Raw genomic sequence first — 16,206 nt, 5'->3', positions numbered from 1 at the left:
TACATCTAGTTTTGTTTGACCATTTTAAAATTAAATCTTTTAATCTCGACCCACAAGACAATTGAGGTATATAAAGGTATAAAAATCTCAACAGCGTCTAACATCTGAGAAAAGACCAGCGTCTTATCTCGGGAACAAAATCCTTATTTTAGCTGTGAGCAGTTTTTAATCAGCTCCTAACTAACAACACGAGAACACATCATCATTCCTGTTCATAAAATCATCTTAAAGATCAGATCCTATTGAACTCCGGAGAATGTCTGTGAGTACTTGTATATGTATATGCTTGTGTGTGTCTGTTTTGATTTGTATGTTTCTGATGTGCTGTAGTTGTGTGTGGTTTTACTCTTTGAATCTGAAATCTCTGATATGGAACCGCAATCTGAAGTAAAACTGATTGATAGATAATGTTTGAAAACTGTTTGATAGAACTGTTGAGCTTTGGTGCATGAGACAGTGTTACAAAGAGGTGAGACAGGTTGCTGAAGAGGATATATGTGTTTATTGAATCAACTGAAATTTAAATCAGAACTGTTAATTGGTTATCCAGCAGTGATGTCATCGAGGCTTGAGATCCTGATGGAAATACCATCATCAGCGGGGAAGTGACATCCTCATGTGTCACCACATGATGAAGATCTTTACAGGCGTTTGGCACAAAGAACAGAATTCAGGGTAGTACAGGGGTAATCGTTGACAAAATCTCTTCCTGTAGACAGATATAACAATAACAGCACATTAGAGGCCTCTGATACAAAGTTTTCACAACAATATTGTTTTCCTTTTGTCAATTAAAGCTGAAGTAGGGATTTTTTTAATGACATATATGACAGTATGACATGTCATATTTGCTTTATTTATTTGCTGAAACTGTCACTATATCCTGACAGCAGTACATGAGACAGATAATCTGTCACAAATAAAACAAAACAGTCAGGTTCCTCCTGCTGGTATTTGCAACAATTCATTACTTTTTTGTACCCCACAACTCTGTCTCTCGCTCTACTGCGTCCACTCGGATAAGTAGCATGCATGTAACTCAGAAGAGAGCTCGTGACCCGGTCGATTTCAGGTGAAAGGGAATTTGTGAGCAGATGATAGCAAGGTCGAGGATGAAGAGCCACATGTATAATAATGGCTTTTGTGGAGATTTTTTGTACATTGCGCCTCCGTCTGGCGGGGGAACAGCTGCTCTAGAGTGACCTCAAAGTCGCATCAATTCCGATCTGAGTGTCCAGACTCATAAAGAAATCAGATCTGAGTCACATGCAAAAAAATTGGGTCACTTTGGCCTGCAGTCTGAAGGTAGCCTTACACAGTGTCAATGACTGCTCATGCAGTCAGCTCAATATCTTCATTCTAACCACCGGAAATTAAGGAACTGCCCATCGCTCCTTTTCCAACAACAGCATGCAGTACAAACACGTGTGAGAACACATCCCGGCTCCACACAGAGCTTCGGGCTCATTGTGTTTGATGCCATGGCGCTCGTATAGACAAGTGGCAAAGAGGCAATATGACAAACTCTGGGGGATAACTTGGGAACAGTGATGTCCTAGCCTCTCATCCTGCTGTTAGATTTTGTCGCAGCTCCCTCTGAAGCTTGGAACACTTTACTCTGGGCCGCGACTCTAGCCCTATGCAGGATGATGCTCGCGGGGCAACTGTGTCCTGCTTATGGGTTTGGTGGGAGGGGCTTAGCGTGATACGAGCAGCAGAGAGAGAGGCCGAAGGTTTTGCATTGTATGTTCAAATGTTACCAGCTGCTGCTTTAAGTAAGTAAAAACTCTCCTGATAGGTCTTTAGCACTCTCTTGCCTTGTAAATGAAAGCATATACTACAAACAAAGAAAGGAAACAATCAAAAAGAAGAGAATGTAAGGTATAAATTAGATAATACAGTAAACAATCAGTTACAAAAGATTATTTTTCTATCTTGAATATTGAGAACTGATTTCACATTGTTTCTCAACAAAAATCCCAAACAGGAGAACATCAGATCAGTTTGTACCTGAATAGTTAATCTGCATGCAGTTTTCATTTCCGCCACCGTTGTTGGGTTCCCCTGCAGCCCAGGCTTTGAAGTCCCACTTGGAACCATCACTCCACAGCCACACACCCTCCTGAAAGAAAAGGGTTGTAAGGGTCAATTTACTATTTTTCTTGCTATGCAGACAGTGCAGACATCCCCACTGCAGAGATATGTCACCATTCCAAAACAACTGTTAACGGTGTTTTTTATTATTTGTCTGTTATGTGTATATATGCTGCTATATATACCTCTCTATGTTCCATGTAAAGACTTTTTTGTAAAAAGTCGTTGTTGTAAAAACTACCAAACATATTATGAGTTCATGTTTATTGATAAAACATTTACCTTCACTGCATCGTAGCCTCCGACCCAAGTTGGTTTATGTGTGTTAGTCGATCTGAAAATCAGATCTCTGATGAAGGCGTACTCCTCTGGGGCTTGAATGGAGGCCAGATTCCCACCAATAGAGGTGCAGAAACGCTGATGAGGAAGAGAAAGTGCAATCCAAAGAGACTAAGTATGTTTGAATTCAACATAACTAAATGGACATAATATTTAACCACCAATAGAATCCAATCATGAATGAATCCTTTGAATTTGAAATGTTTTGTATTTTATTTTTTTCACATGAAGTCCAACTGTGTGAATATCACAATAACATCTTAAAAAAACACAACTTTAATTTTAGTATCAATGTGCTTGAGACTGACAGTTTCCTTGGCTGCATGATAGCAGAAAGCTGGTTTAGAGGATGTGCAAATGAAAACAGTGTGGTAGTTTTGGCTGTTATTGTTTCATAAAGTACCTCTGCAGTAGCCCAGTCCACATCAGTGAACTGGAACAGGAAACAGCGACTGCCAAACTGAGTCCAACCAGGAGGGCAGGTCGCAGGGCAGTTACCTATAAAAGAATTGTCAACTTATCCTCACTCTTCTCAAGTGTTTGGCATTTTGCTTGAAAAAGTACTTCAACAATTATTACATTTCCAAGAAAGTTGCCTGTTCATTTTCTTTCAATCGATTAATCGTTTCTGCTCTAAAATGCAACAATAAATTGTTCTAGTTGGAATAACAAACGTGTGAGAGGAGTGAAACTTGTTAATTTTGGTTTAAAGCTCATAATGATTTTCCTGGGGAGTTGAACAACATAAACCCTTAACCTGTCTTCTCCAATTTGTTTGTAGTTACAGTCTGCAAGAAACTTTGCAGTTACATTCACTGTGGTCACATAGTGGCAGCTATGTATTCCAAGCATTCATCTCCATAAATATAAGATATATAAGAAGCACCAACCTTGTCCACTTTGCCCCTGTAGATGTAAAAACACAGCATTAGAAATGAATACTGTACAACCAGAGGTATTTCTCTATTTTTGTGACCCTTCATTTGAACATTTCAAAAACTCTGAAACTCTCTGAAAACACTTGAGAAGCAGAGTGTGAAAGTTACCAACAAAAATAAGGCCTTTAGCCGACTGTAAAAAATCAGCTGCTTTACTCTAAAACCATCATAAATCTTAAGAATTAGCTGCTCACTGCAACCTATGAGTCACCAGAAATGAGTGGAGCAACATCAACCATTCAATCTAATCCAAATGAACCACATTTTCTTAAATACACACTGATTTTCTGGTAGTATGGTAGTATATATAAAAACCTGATTCAAGTCCTTGATTATAAATGTAAGAGGCTTAATATTACCACCAGACCTGCTTGTTGGAACGGTGCAATTTGATCACATAAAACATTTGTGAAGCAGTGGGCAGTAGTACCAACTTTATGCTTCAATAAAATGACAGTTTTAGATTAAAGATCAGATTAAACTAGGATTTTGCCTTGTTTTCAATAAAACAGCCTACAAATCAGTGTGGGTCCAAAAGTCAGAATGTCACACTGCTGTTGATTAAATATTAAAAACATCAGAAAAGTTTAAATGTTTAATATAGATGTTATAATTAAAACAAATGTAAAAACTCTACTTACATTTGCTCCAATCCACAGCCCACTGGTCAAACAGAGGAGCCCAATGAAATGAAGACCTGATGCCATCTGTGTAAAGACATTAGACAAACCTTTGTAACATACAAATATGTGGGAGAAGTTTCATAGAAAAGTGGCTAAATGCAGTCTTATTTCCACAGTCATCACTGACAAGTAAGTCAAATTTTAAATATAATCAACAATCTTTTCTGTAAAGCTGGTGCTGTGGTGAAAGGCAACAATTAAAACGTTACCTTGTAGCGATGATCAGATGAGGTTGCAGTAGCAGGTAACAGGTAGCAGGATGTCTTGGAAAAGGGAACTCTGTCCTTATATACCTTTTCTGGTTGTTTTGTTTGCTTACGTGTCATCCCCTGATCACAGGACACGGTCTAATTATTTTGTAATGAATATTGTTTTAGCTATTGCCACAGCCTTGAGTAAATGTTAAACAGTTCATTAAACAATGTTAAAAAAACATTCTGGTCATTTTATGAAGCAGCTCAAGCAACTGATACGGCAACAAAAAACAAAGGTGTCACCTGTTACAGTTAACTGGAGACACAGCTACACCTGTTCTGGGTCAAATGTAATAATAAATTATCTGTATGTGATACAAAAAAATGCATACAATTTTCTTATTACGATGTTAACAATATTTCAATGTGTTGACCTATTTATGTCATTATTACATACAGCAGCAACACAGTTGTGTGTTATTATTAATCCCTCTTGGGAAAAATGTAAGGTAGTTCTTCTGGCTGAAAATAGAAGTAATGTAACTGTAGGCACTGCTCTGGTGGAGTTTAGGGCTAAATCTGAGTTTTCAAAATTCTATGAAAACATCACAGCCACCAGTAAATTACCAATGGGCTTGCGGAGAAACAACTATTCTCTCCATTATGACTATGGACACTGCCGAGATCATGTGCCGTTCTCTCCTGACAGGATCCTTACATCTCTGAAAACATCTTAGCATATTTTCAAGAATGAATCATTTTGATGCAATGACCACATATTCAAAAATGTTACTGGTTACTAGGGATGAGCGAGTACAGCATTATCTGTCTCTGTATCTGTGTTAACCATATGAATTATCTGTATCTGTACTCGGACTGGGCGGGGCCTAACCCGGAAGTGTGTCGGGTTGTCTCTAAATGGGCGGGGCTTTAACCTGTATGTTATTTTAAGCATGCAATTGATTTGAGTTGATCAGAAATTATTATATTTATTAGAAAACTACATGACAGCATCAGCATTGAGTTTGTGTGTGTGTAGCTTAATTTAATATTATTTTAAATAATTTATTTATACCACAACTACCTTTAACTAATTAATTTGTAATATAGTTTTATACCACTACTTCCTTTATTTTTTTTATGAACTGGTTAGAGCCAGCTGACGGTATAAAAAAGTAAAATAAATCTCTGACAGGCAGAGACGCAACGCGAGTCGCATTCTACCAAGCACCACGTCTGAACAAACCCCACGTTTACTGTGATCACAGAAGGCAGACACAGTCAGCTACCCAATGAGGATTTTTATTCAATCCGAGCACAGATACTGACTCGTATTACTCGTATAGCCTAATACTCGTACTCGGCAAAAGTGCTTTATCCGTATCCGTACTCGTTTTAGCCGAGTATCCGGCTCAACTCTACTGGTTACTTTCGCACCTGAAATCTCAAAAAATCTCAAAACTAAATTCAGTGACACAATAGCAGCTGGGCGGCCATCTAGTAACTAAACTGACCACAAGACCTTCTAGGATCTGTCTGATCAAACAGGTGACAATGATTCTTATCTTTCCCCCTCCTGAGCTTGCTCACACACTTGGCACACAAAAATTGGACCACATCTCACACTAATAGCAACTTCATAACAATAATCCATGTATCGCTAGACAATCCTGATATCATGATATCTGTCTAACTATGAATGCAAATTGCTTGTGAAAAAGTTTTCTATTTATTTGCTGCAAATCTAAACTGTTAGAAAACGGCACAATTCTGCAGAACTACAGAGCAACTATGAGAAGTTATTGTAAAAACATTTCTTTATAAAAAGGCACATAAAAAAGAAAATTCATTGAATTTACTGATTTTTTTTGCTGAAAATACAAATTGCTGTATACCACTTAAGTCTAATATGTACACACATTATATTGATAACTGTTCAGTGACACAGCATAGTGCTGCCCTTTCTCCGCCTATTGGTAGCTGTATTTTTAGGCCAGAGTTTTGTTTTTACCCTTTGGGTGGCTGTACTTAGTGTGTGTGGAGTGCTGAAGCAACAGAGTAGCAGATCAAGATAGTCTAGTTAGCAGCTGCTTTTATTTCACACAGAGCTCAGGAAACATATGTACTTTAAGTATTAGCAGAGCATGTCACTCAGGAAGTTAAACATGTGAAGCATTATGTGTACTTTATGTTAAGATTATATTATCACTATATGTTCCCACTATATGTTAGCATTGAGCAAACAGTAAAAGCCTTAATTTTTCACGTATCTATATCATGAGCTGGAATATCGATACAGTATCATGAAAAAAATGCATAACGACATACTGCTGATTTTTTGGCACACTCCTATTTCTAACAACATTTCAACATTAAAACAGCATTATGTTATCCCAGCTGTGCAGAAAAGTAGCATTTTTATCAAATCCAAATCTAGTATCAACTGTCCTCAGTATATAAAATCCTTTATAATCCCCTTATTAATATTTTATCATTAAGCTTTCAACAAAAAAGTTCTAGATAACTTCACCAAACATTGCACCATAATTTATAAAAAGTGTTTGACAACTTGAAATAACAGGTGTAGTCTTTGTACTTTCTGCACCTTATTTTTTAAGTTTCAAGTTACTGTATATACATTTGGGGCAGCATTAGCTGTTGGGACTTGGCTTGGTAACAGGTGGCCTGCCAGAATGAGTCCAGCATGGCTCATTGCTGAAGGTGCTCATAGGCAAAGCCCTGAACCCCTAACTGCTCCCCCAGTGCTGCACAATGGCAGCCCACTGCTCCTTATTAGGATGGGTTAAATGCAGAGAACAAATTTCCCCTTCCCCAATTCTTTTAGTTTACTCTCCACCAGGCAGTAGGCTATAGTCTGTTTATTTTGCCTCGTGTTTCTTTTACATATTTTCTTAATGCCTGTCTGTCTTATTTTAGGATCAATCTCCCCCACTCCTTCAACCCCTCTGCCTGCCTTTGTAAATATATTGTTTTGTGTTGGATGCATGTCATGATTGTGAAGTGTTGTATGGTGGAGTAAAGATAAGGTGTGTGGGAACTAAGGTGGAGTTAAAATTGGAGGGTAGTTGTGACACAGGCACCCCACAACTGTCAGGTAGTGGAGCCTCCCATTGTGCCCCTCCCACCCACCAAGCCCTCTGTGTCTAATGTGCAATTAAAATTGAGGGGCGGCCAGTGGGGGAGGAAGAAGGGCGAGGCCGCAATAAAGCAGCCCCACCCACACAACACCCTGCAGCCTGCCTGCACCCCAGAGTCCTAAGGGTGTATGTTGTGAGACATGACCAAAGGGGGAAAGGTGAAGGAGGTCATAGGGAGGCTAGAATGGTCCTCCTCATTGGGACCACATTCCTGACTGGCCCCATCATTCAATCAGTCCCGTCCCCCACCCCCCTAAGCAGAAGGACGCCAGACAACCCCGACAACCCCGCCCAGCTCCAGGCCCCCCCAAGATCAGTCCCGCCCCAGACCCAGAGGCTCCAAAGCCCCGAGACCCAGACACCCCACACACCCCCGAGGCAGGTCAGTGCAGCCCCAGCCCAAAGTCCAATAATCCCCAGGCCTCGCCGAGGCCCCTCTGGCAGCCCCCACCTCACGTTCCCTCCGAGCACCACCAGGCCACCGGATCTGGCACAACCCCCCCCCCCCTACAAGAGAGCAGGTCCAGAGCAGCAAGGACCCCGCCCGAGGATAGAACGGCCCAGACCCGAAGGTCCGCCCACACCCAGGAGGCAATGTCACTCAGGCCATGTCAGGCCAGAAGACCACCACCCCCGTGCCCTTCCCTCCCTAGCAGCGAAGCATCCCACACACACACCCCCACCGTCCCCAAAGAAAAGAGACAGCAATCACCCCGCGACAGCAGCAACAGCCCCTCAGCCCTAGGGAGTCAGCAGATGCACCCAGCCCCTAGGACTCAACACGGCCACAATCCAGAGGGCCGCGATGCGACCACAAAGTAACCATCGACACACCCCAAAGCACAATCCCTCCCCACACAGGATCCCTGCACAACCACCATCCAGTCCGGACACTAAAGTCCAGAGGAGACACCCCCCAACCAGCTCAAAAAGGACCAGGCTGCACCCCCAACCCACCCCGTCAACCCTTGCTTCCCGGTCCCCCACCCCTCCAACAACCAGTCGCCAGACCCCTCAGAGAACCGAAATGCAAGTATCAGGATGCACAGCATGCACACAGGACAGAGCCGCACACCCGCCCAGTCCAGGCCCGCACCTGATGCCCCCAACCCCCGACAAGCACGCAAGCCAATAACGACCTACAGGTGTGCCAATCAAAACTACCCCGCTACCAATCTAACTAGCAGCACACAACAGCCAAGTAATGTGCAGCACAGGAGAGATGCCAGCCAGTGCAAACCGCCCCATCCCCCCCGCAGCCAGGGAGACCACAGACCCCACCCATGGCTACACCGTGACCCACACCGCACGTTCACCACCGGACCGAAACCCACCACAAGCATAGCCACATCGTTAGGTCTTCACATATCTTCTGCCAGAATTTTTGAACAGGTGTACATTGCCACATAGCATGCATGTAATCAGATACGTTACCTGAGCAGTTCCGGCAGATGTTTGACTGCATAAGACCCATTCTGAACATCCTTTGTCCAGTATAGTGTGTTCTATGGAGAGTTTTATACTGTAGAAGTTGTAGATTGGGATTTGTAGTCATTCTAAAGGTATTTAAACATATCTGCATCCAAAAGTTTTGGTCTGGACTAATGGATAGATCTGTCTCCCACATTAAGAATAGGAGAGAGATTGAACTATCTGTTTTTAACAGTAACATGTATACTTTTGATAACAGTTTTGGAGGCGAGAGTTTAAGAAAGTCTGTTATCATTGGAGGTAAATCTAAATCCATTATTTTATCCTTAAATCTAGCATGAATTATGGATTTAAACTGTTGAAATCTATTATGGCTAATTCCATAATGTGCCACTAGATAGACTATAAAGTTACTGCCTTGCATTACATGCTCTCGATGTCTTATCCCTTTGTCATACCACAGTTGGGAATTTAATGTTTTCTTATTTTGCAGGATGTCAGGATTATTCCAGATTGGCGTAAATCTGCATGGGATAGGTGAAGACCCAGATATTTTGAGAAGTTACCACCAAGCTGCCAAGGAAGTGCTTATGTTAATGCTTTTAAAGCAGGTATGACGTTTGATGCTGGAACTGATGAATGGCATATCGGAAATTTTAATTTCCTTACAGAATGTTTGTTCTATGTCCATCCATGAGTGGTCCAGGGAGCTCTGATTGATCCATTTTGAGATATATTGTAGTCTATTGGACAGGAAATAATCGTGGGGGTTTATTTTTCCACAAAAATTTTGAGATGTTTGAGTCCAGCGATTTAAACCAGACAGCAGAGGGTTTGGTGGGTAACATTGAAAACAGGTAATTCATTTTAGGTAGGACCATCATTTTTATGGTGGAGACTCTTCCCATGAGTGATATAGATAATGATGTCCACCGTACAAGGTCATCCTCTATTGATTTAAGTAAAGGCGTGTAGTTTAGCCATTTCAGTTCTGACAGCCTGGAGGAAATATTGACACCCAGATATTTAATATTCCCAGACTTTAGCGGTGTGGTAGATATACTCTGGAAATCACACTTTACAGGTAAAACTATGGATTTACTCCAGTTAATTGAGTAGTCTGAGATGGATGAGAATTTATCTATAAGTGTGATTGTCTCAGAAAGCAAAGTTTGTGAGTTTCGGAGGAAAAGTAATACATCATCTGCATAAAGGCTTATCTTGTGGTTTGAATTCCTTTAATATTATTATTTTGTCGGTTCTATAAAAATAGCAAATAGCGAGGGAGAGAGCGGGCAACCCTGCCTGGTACCCCTCTGGAGACTAAAGCATGGAGAAGTATGATCATTTGTTTTGACAGAAGCTCTTGAGGAACTGTATAAGATTTTAATCCAATCTATGAAAGAGTTTCCAAATCCAAATTTATATAAAGTAGCGAATAGAAATTTCCAATTTACTCTGTCAAATGCTTTCTCTGCATCTAAAGAAATCACTGTAGTTTCCAGTTTATGAATAGTGGCATAGTCTATTACGTGTTTGGTCAGAGTGTATTATACCAGGAGTGACCTTCTCTAGCCTTCTTGCTAGGGTTTTGCAGATGATTTTAAGATCTGTGTTAATAAGTGATATTGGGCGATAACTGGACGGGAGTGTGGGGTCTTTGTCTGGTGTAATTTAAATTACATGAGGCCAGAATTGGCCTTAACAACACAACACAACACAATATCATGGCTCCTACATCTAGTTTTGTTTGACCATTTTAAAATTAAATCTTTTAATCTCGACCCACAAGACAATTGAGGTATATAAAGGTATAAAAATCTCAACAGCTCCAAACATCTGAGAAAAGACCAGCATCTTATCTCGGAAACAAAATCCTGATTTCAGCTGTGAGCAGTTTTTAATCAGCTCCTAACTAACAACACGAGAACACATCATCATTCCTGTTCATAAAATCATCTTAAAGATCAGATCCTATTGAACTCCGGAGAATGTCTGTGAGTACTTGTATATGTATATGCTTGTGTGTGTCTGTTTTGATTTGTATGTTTCTGATGTGCTGTAGTTGTGTGTGGTTTTACTCTTTGAATCTGAAATCTCTGATATGGAACCGCAATCTGAAGTAAAACTGATTGATAGATAATGTTTGAAAACTGTTTAATAGAACTGTTGAGCTTTGGTGCATGAGACGGTGTTACAAAGAGGTGAGACAGGTTGCTGAAGAGGATATATGTGTTTATTGAATCAACTGAAATTTAAATCAGAACTGTTAATTGGTTATCCAGCAGTGATGTCATCGAGGCTTCAGATCCTGGTGGAAATACCATCATCAGCGGGGAAGTGACATCCTCATGTGTCACTACATGATGAAGATCTTTACAGGCGTTTGGCACAAAGAACAGAATTCAGGGTAGTACAGGGGTAATCGTTGACAAAATCTCTTCCTGTAGACAGATATAACAATAACAGCACATTAGAGGCCTCTGATACAAAGTTTTCACAACAATATTGTTTTCCTTTTGTCAATTAAAGCTGAAGTAGGGATTTTTTTAATGACATATATGACAATATGACATGTCATATTTGCTTTATTTATTTACTAAAACTGTCACTATATCCTGACAGCAGTACATGAGACAGATAATCTGTCACAAATAAAACAAAACAGTCAGGTTCCTCCTGCTGGTATTTGCAACAATTCATTACTTTTTTGTACCCCACAACTCTGTCTCTCGCTCTACTGCGTCCACTCGGATAAGTAGCATGCATGTAACTCAGAAGAGAGCTCGTGACCCGGTCGATTTCAGGTGAAAGGGAATTTGTGAGCAGATGATAGCAAGGTCGAGGATGAAGAGAGCCACATGTATAATAATGGCTTTTGTGGAGATTTTTCATACATCGCGCCTCCGTCTGGCGGGGGAACAGACTCATAAAAAAAATCAGATCTGAGTCATGTAGAGCAAAAAAATTGGGTCACTTTGGCCTGCAGTCTGAAGGTAGCCTTACACAGTGTCAATGACTGCTCATGCAGTCAGCTCAATATCTTCATTCTAACCACAGGAAATTAAGGAACTGCCCATCGCTCCTTTTCCAACAACAGCATGCAGTACAAACACGTGTGAGAACACATCCCGGCTCCACACAGAGCTTCGGGCTCATTGTGTTTGATGCCATGGCGCTCGTATAGACAAGTGGCAAAGAGGCAATATGACAAACTCTGGGGGGATAACTTGGGAACAGTGATGTCCTAGCCTCTCATCCTGCTGTTAGATTTTGTCGCAGCTCCCTCTGAAGCTTGGAACACTTTACTCTGGGCCGCGACTCTAGCCCTATGCAGGATGATGCTCGCGGGGCAACTGTGTCCTGCTTATGGGTTTGGTGGGAGGGGCTTAGCGTGATACGAGCAGCAGAGAGAGAGGCCGAAGGTTTTGCATTGTATGTTCAAATGTTACCAGCTGCTGCTTTAAGTAAGTAAAAACTCTCCTGATAGGTCTTTAGCACTCTCTTGCCTTGTAAATGAAAGCATATACTACAAACAAAGAAAGGAAACAATCAAAAAGAAGAGAATGTAAGGTATAAATTAGATAATACAGTAAACAATCAGTTACAAAAGATTATTTTTCTATCTTGAATATTACATTACATTTATTCATTTAGCTGACGCTTTTATCCAAAGCAACTTACAATCGCTATACATCTCAGAGGTCGCACGCCTCTGGAGTAACTAGGGGTTAAGTGTCTTGCTCAGGGACACAATGCTGGATGTCTCACAGTGGGAATTGAACCCAGGTCTCCCACACCAAAGGCAAGCATCTTATCTATGCAAGCATCTTATCTATGCAAGCATCTTATCTATGCAAGCATCTTATCTATGCAAGCATCTTATCTATGCAAGCATCTTATCTATGCAAGCATCTTATCTATGCAAGCATCTTATCTATGCAAGCATCTTATCTATGCAAGCATCTTATCTATGCAAGCATCTTATCTATGCAAGCATCTTATCTATGCAAGCATCTTAGCTATGCAAGCATCTTAGCTATGCAAGCATCTTAGCTATGCAAGCATCTTATCTATGCAAGCATCTTATCTATGCAAGCATCTTATCTATGCAAGCATCTTATCTATGCGCCATCACCACCCCAGAGAACTGATTTCACATTGTTTCTCAACAAAAATCCCAAACAGGAGGACATCAGATCAGTTTGTACCTGAATAGTTAATCTGCATGCAGTTCTCATTTCCGCCAGCGTTGTTGGGTTCCCCTGCAGCCCAGGCTTTGAAGTCCCACTTGGAACCATCACTCCACAGCCAAACACCCTCCTGAAAGAAAAAGTTGTAAGGGTCAATGTACTATTTTTCTTGCTATGCAGACAGTGCAGACATCCCCACTGCAGAGATATCTGTCACCATTCCAAAACAACTGTTAACGGTGTTTTTTATTATTTGTCTGTTATGTGTATATATGCTGCTATATATACCTCTCTATGTTCCATGTAAAGACTTTTTTGTAAAAAGTCGTTGTTGTAAAAACTACCAAACATATTATGAGATCATGTTTATTGATAAAACATTTACCTTCACTGCATCGTAGCCTCCGACCCAAGTTGGTTTATGTGTGTTAGTCGATCTGAAAATCAGATCTCTGATGAAGGCGTACTCCTCTGGGGCTTGAATGGAGGCCAGATTCCCACCAATAGAGGTGCAGAAACGCTGATGAGGAAGAGAAAGTGCAATCCAAAGAGACTAAGTATGTTTGAATTCAACATAACTAAATGGACATAATATTTAACTAACAAAAGAAACCAACAACGAAAGAATCCTTTTGTTTTTTTTCACATGAAGTCCAACTGTGTGAATATCACAATAACATTGCACAAAACACAACTTTAATTTTAGTATCAATGTGCTTGAGACTGACAGTTTCCTTGGCTGCATGATAGCAGAAAGCTGGTTTAGAGGATGTGCAAATGAAAACAGTGTGGTAGTTTTGGCTGTTATTGTTTCATAAAGTACCTCTGCAGTAGCCCAGTCCACATCAGTGAACTGGAACAGGAAACAGCGACTGCCAAACTGAGTCCAACCAGGAGGGCAGGTCGCAGGGCAGTTACCTATAAAAGAATTGTCAACTTATCCTCACTCTTCTCAAGTGTTTGGCATTTTGCTTGAAAAAGTACTTCAACAATTATTACATTTCCAAGAAAGTTGCCTGTTCATTTTCTTTCAATCGATTAATCGTTTCTGCTCTAAAATGCAACAATAAATTGTTCTAGTTGGAATAACAAACGTGTGAGAAGAGTGAAACTTGTTAATTTTGGTTTAAAGCTCATAATGATTTTCCTGGGGAGTTGAACAACATAAACCCTTAACCTGTCTTCTCCAATTTGTTTGTAGTTACAGTCTGCAAGAAACTTTGCGGTTACATTCACTGTGGTCACATAGTGGCAGCTATGTATTCCAAGCATTCATCTCCATAAATATAAGAAGCACCAACCTTGTCCACTTTGCCCCTGTAGATGTAAAAACACAGCATTAGAAATGAATACTGTACAACCAGAGGTATTTCTCTATTTTTGTGACCCTTCATTTGAACATTTCATAAATATTAAATTAATGAATAAACTCTGAACTCTGAAAGTAAGTAAGTAAGTAAACGTTATTTATATAGCACCCTTCACAGACAAGAGGGGTCACAAAGTGCTTCACAGTAAAAGAATAAAATAAAACAACAACAACAACACTTAAAATACAAAACTATATGGCTAGTAAAAAGCTTGTCTAAAAAGATGTGTATTAAGGTGTTTTCTAAAAGTTTCCACAGAATCCAAGGCTCTCAAGGCTAAAGCGAGAGCCTTGGAGCCACCACACAGAAAGCACGATCACCTCTTGTTTTATAACGTGTTCTGGGAACAGTTAAAAGGTCTTGGCCTGAAGACCTCAGAGAGCGACCAGAAATGTGTGCATGCAACAGATCCTGGATGTAAGAGGGAGCTTGACCATGCAAGGTTGATTGTTGCTAAAACCATAAATCTGAAGAATTAGCTGCTCGCTGCAACCTATGAGTCACCAGAAAAGAGTGGAGTAACATCAACCATTCAATCTAATCCAAATGAACCACAGTGCTGACATTTTATTAAATCATTTTTTTAATACACACTGATTTTCTGGTAATATGGCTCATTGTCCTCCCTTCACATATATATATCTAAGTCTGAAAACCATATATGCCAATATAAAAACCTGATTCAAGTCCTTGATTATAAATGTAAGAGGCTTAATATTACCACCAGACCTGCTTGTTGGAACGGTGCAATTTGATCACATAAAACATTTGTGAAGCAGTGGGCAGTAGTACCAACTTCATGCTTCAATAAAATGACTGTTTATTAGATTAAAGATCAGATTAAACTAGGATTTTGCCTTGTTTTCAATAAAACAGCCTACAAATCAGTATGGGTCCAAAAGTCAGAATGTCACACTGCTGTTGATTAAATATTAAAAACATCAGAAAAGTTTAAATGTTTGATATAGATGTTATAATTAAAACAAATGCATTAAAAACTCTACTTACATTTGCTCCAATCCAAAGCCCACTGGTCAAACAGAGGAGCCCAATGAAATGAAGACCTGATGCCATCTGTGTAAAGACATTAGACAAACCTTTGTAACATACAAATATGTGGGAGAAGTTTCATAGAAAAGTGGCTAAATGCAGTCTTATTTCCACAGTCATCACTGACAAGTAAGTCAAATTTTAAATATAATCAAGAATCTTTTCTGTAAAGCTGGTGCTGTGGTGAAAGGCAACAATTAAAACTTTACCTTGTAGCGATGATCAGATGAAGTAGCAGTAGCAGGTAGCAGGATGTCTTGGAAAAGGGAACTCAGTCCTTATATATCTTTTCTGGGTGCTTTGGTTCCTTAACTTACGTGTCATTCCCTGATAACAGGACACGGTCTAATTTTTGTTATGAATATTTTTAGCTATTGCCACAGCCTTGAGCAAATGTTAAACAGTTTGTTAAACAATGTTAAAAAAACATTCTGGTCATTTTAAGCAACTGATACGGCAACAAAACAAAGGTGTTACCTATTACAGTTAACTGGAGACACAGCTACACCTGTTCCATGTCAAATGTAATAATAAATTATCTGTATGTGATACAAAAAAATGCATACAATTTTCTTATTATGATGTTATTCAATGATTTGATTTCAATGTGTTGACCTATTTACGTCATTATTACATACAGCAGCAACACAGTTGTGTTATTATTAATCCCTTTTGGGAAAATTGTAAGGTAGCTATTCTGGCTGAAAATAGAAGTAATGTAACTGCAGGCACTACTCTGGTGGAGTTTAGGGCTAA

The 16,206-nt window shown here is 40.0% G+C and overlaps 1 protein-coding gene across 1 annotated transcript; it reads right to left on the bottom strand.

Annotated features, from left to right (window-relative positions):
* Positions 1-479: 479 nt before the first annotated feature.
* Positions 480-15,719, bottom strand: LOC119906231 (galactose-specific lectin nattectin-like). The gene is made up of 7 exons (XM_038723795.1): positions 15,660-15,719; positions 4,013-4,078; positions 3,324-3,339; positions 2,837-2,931; positions 2,377-2,511; positions 2,011-2,122; positions 480-709 (listed from the first exon to the last, which is right to left on the bottom strand). The coding sequence occupies exons 2-7, from the start codon at positions 4,076-4,078 to the stop codon at positions 642-644; spliced, it is 492 nt and encodes a 163-aa protein (XP_038579723.1). The 5' UTR covers positions 15,660-15,719; the 3' UTR covers positions 480-641.
* Between the last annotated feature and the right edge of the window lie 487 nt (positions 15,720-16,206).

The sequence above is a fragment of the Micropterus salmoides genome, unplaced genomic scaffold (genome assembly GCF_014851395.1).
Source record: "Micropterus salmoides isolate LMB-PRFRI ecotype aquatic unplaced genomic scaffold, ASM1485139v1 Ms_hic_scaffold_16, whole genome shotgun sequence".
In the NCBI taxonomy this organism is placed as follows: Eukaryota; Metazoa; Chordata; class Actinopteri; order Centrarchiformes; family Centrarchidae; genus Micropterus; species Micropterus salmoides.
This window is presented reverse-complemented; position numbering and strand designations above follow the sequence as displayed.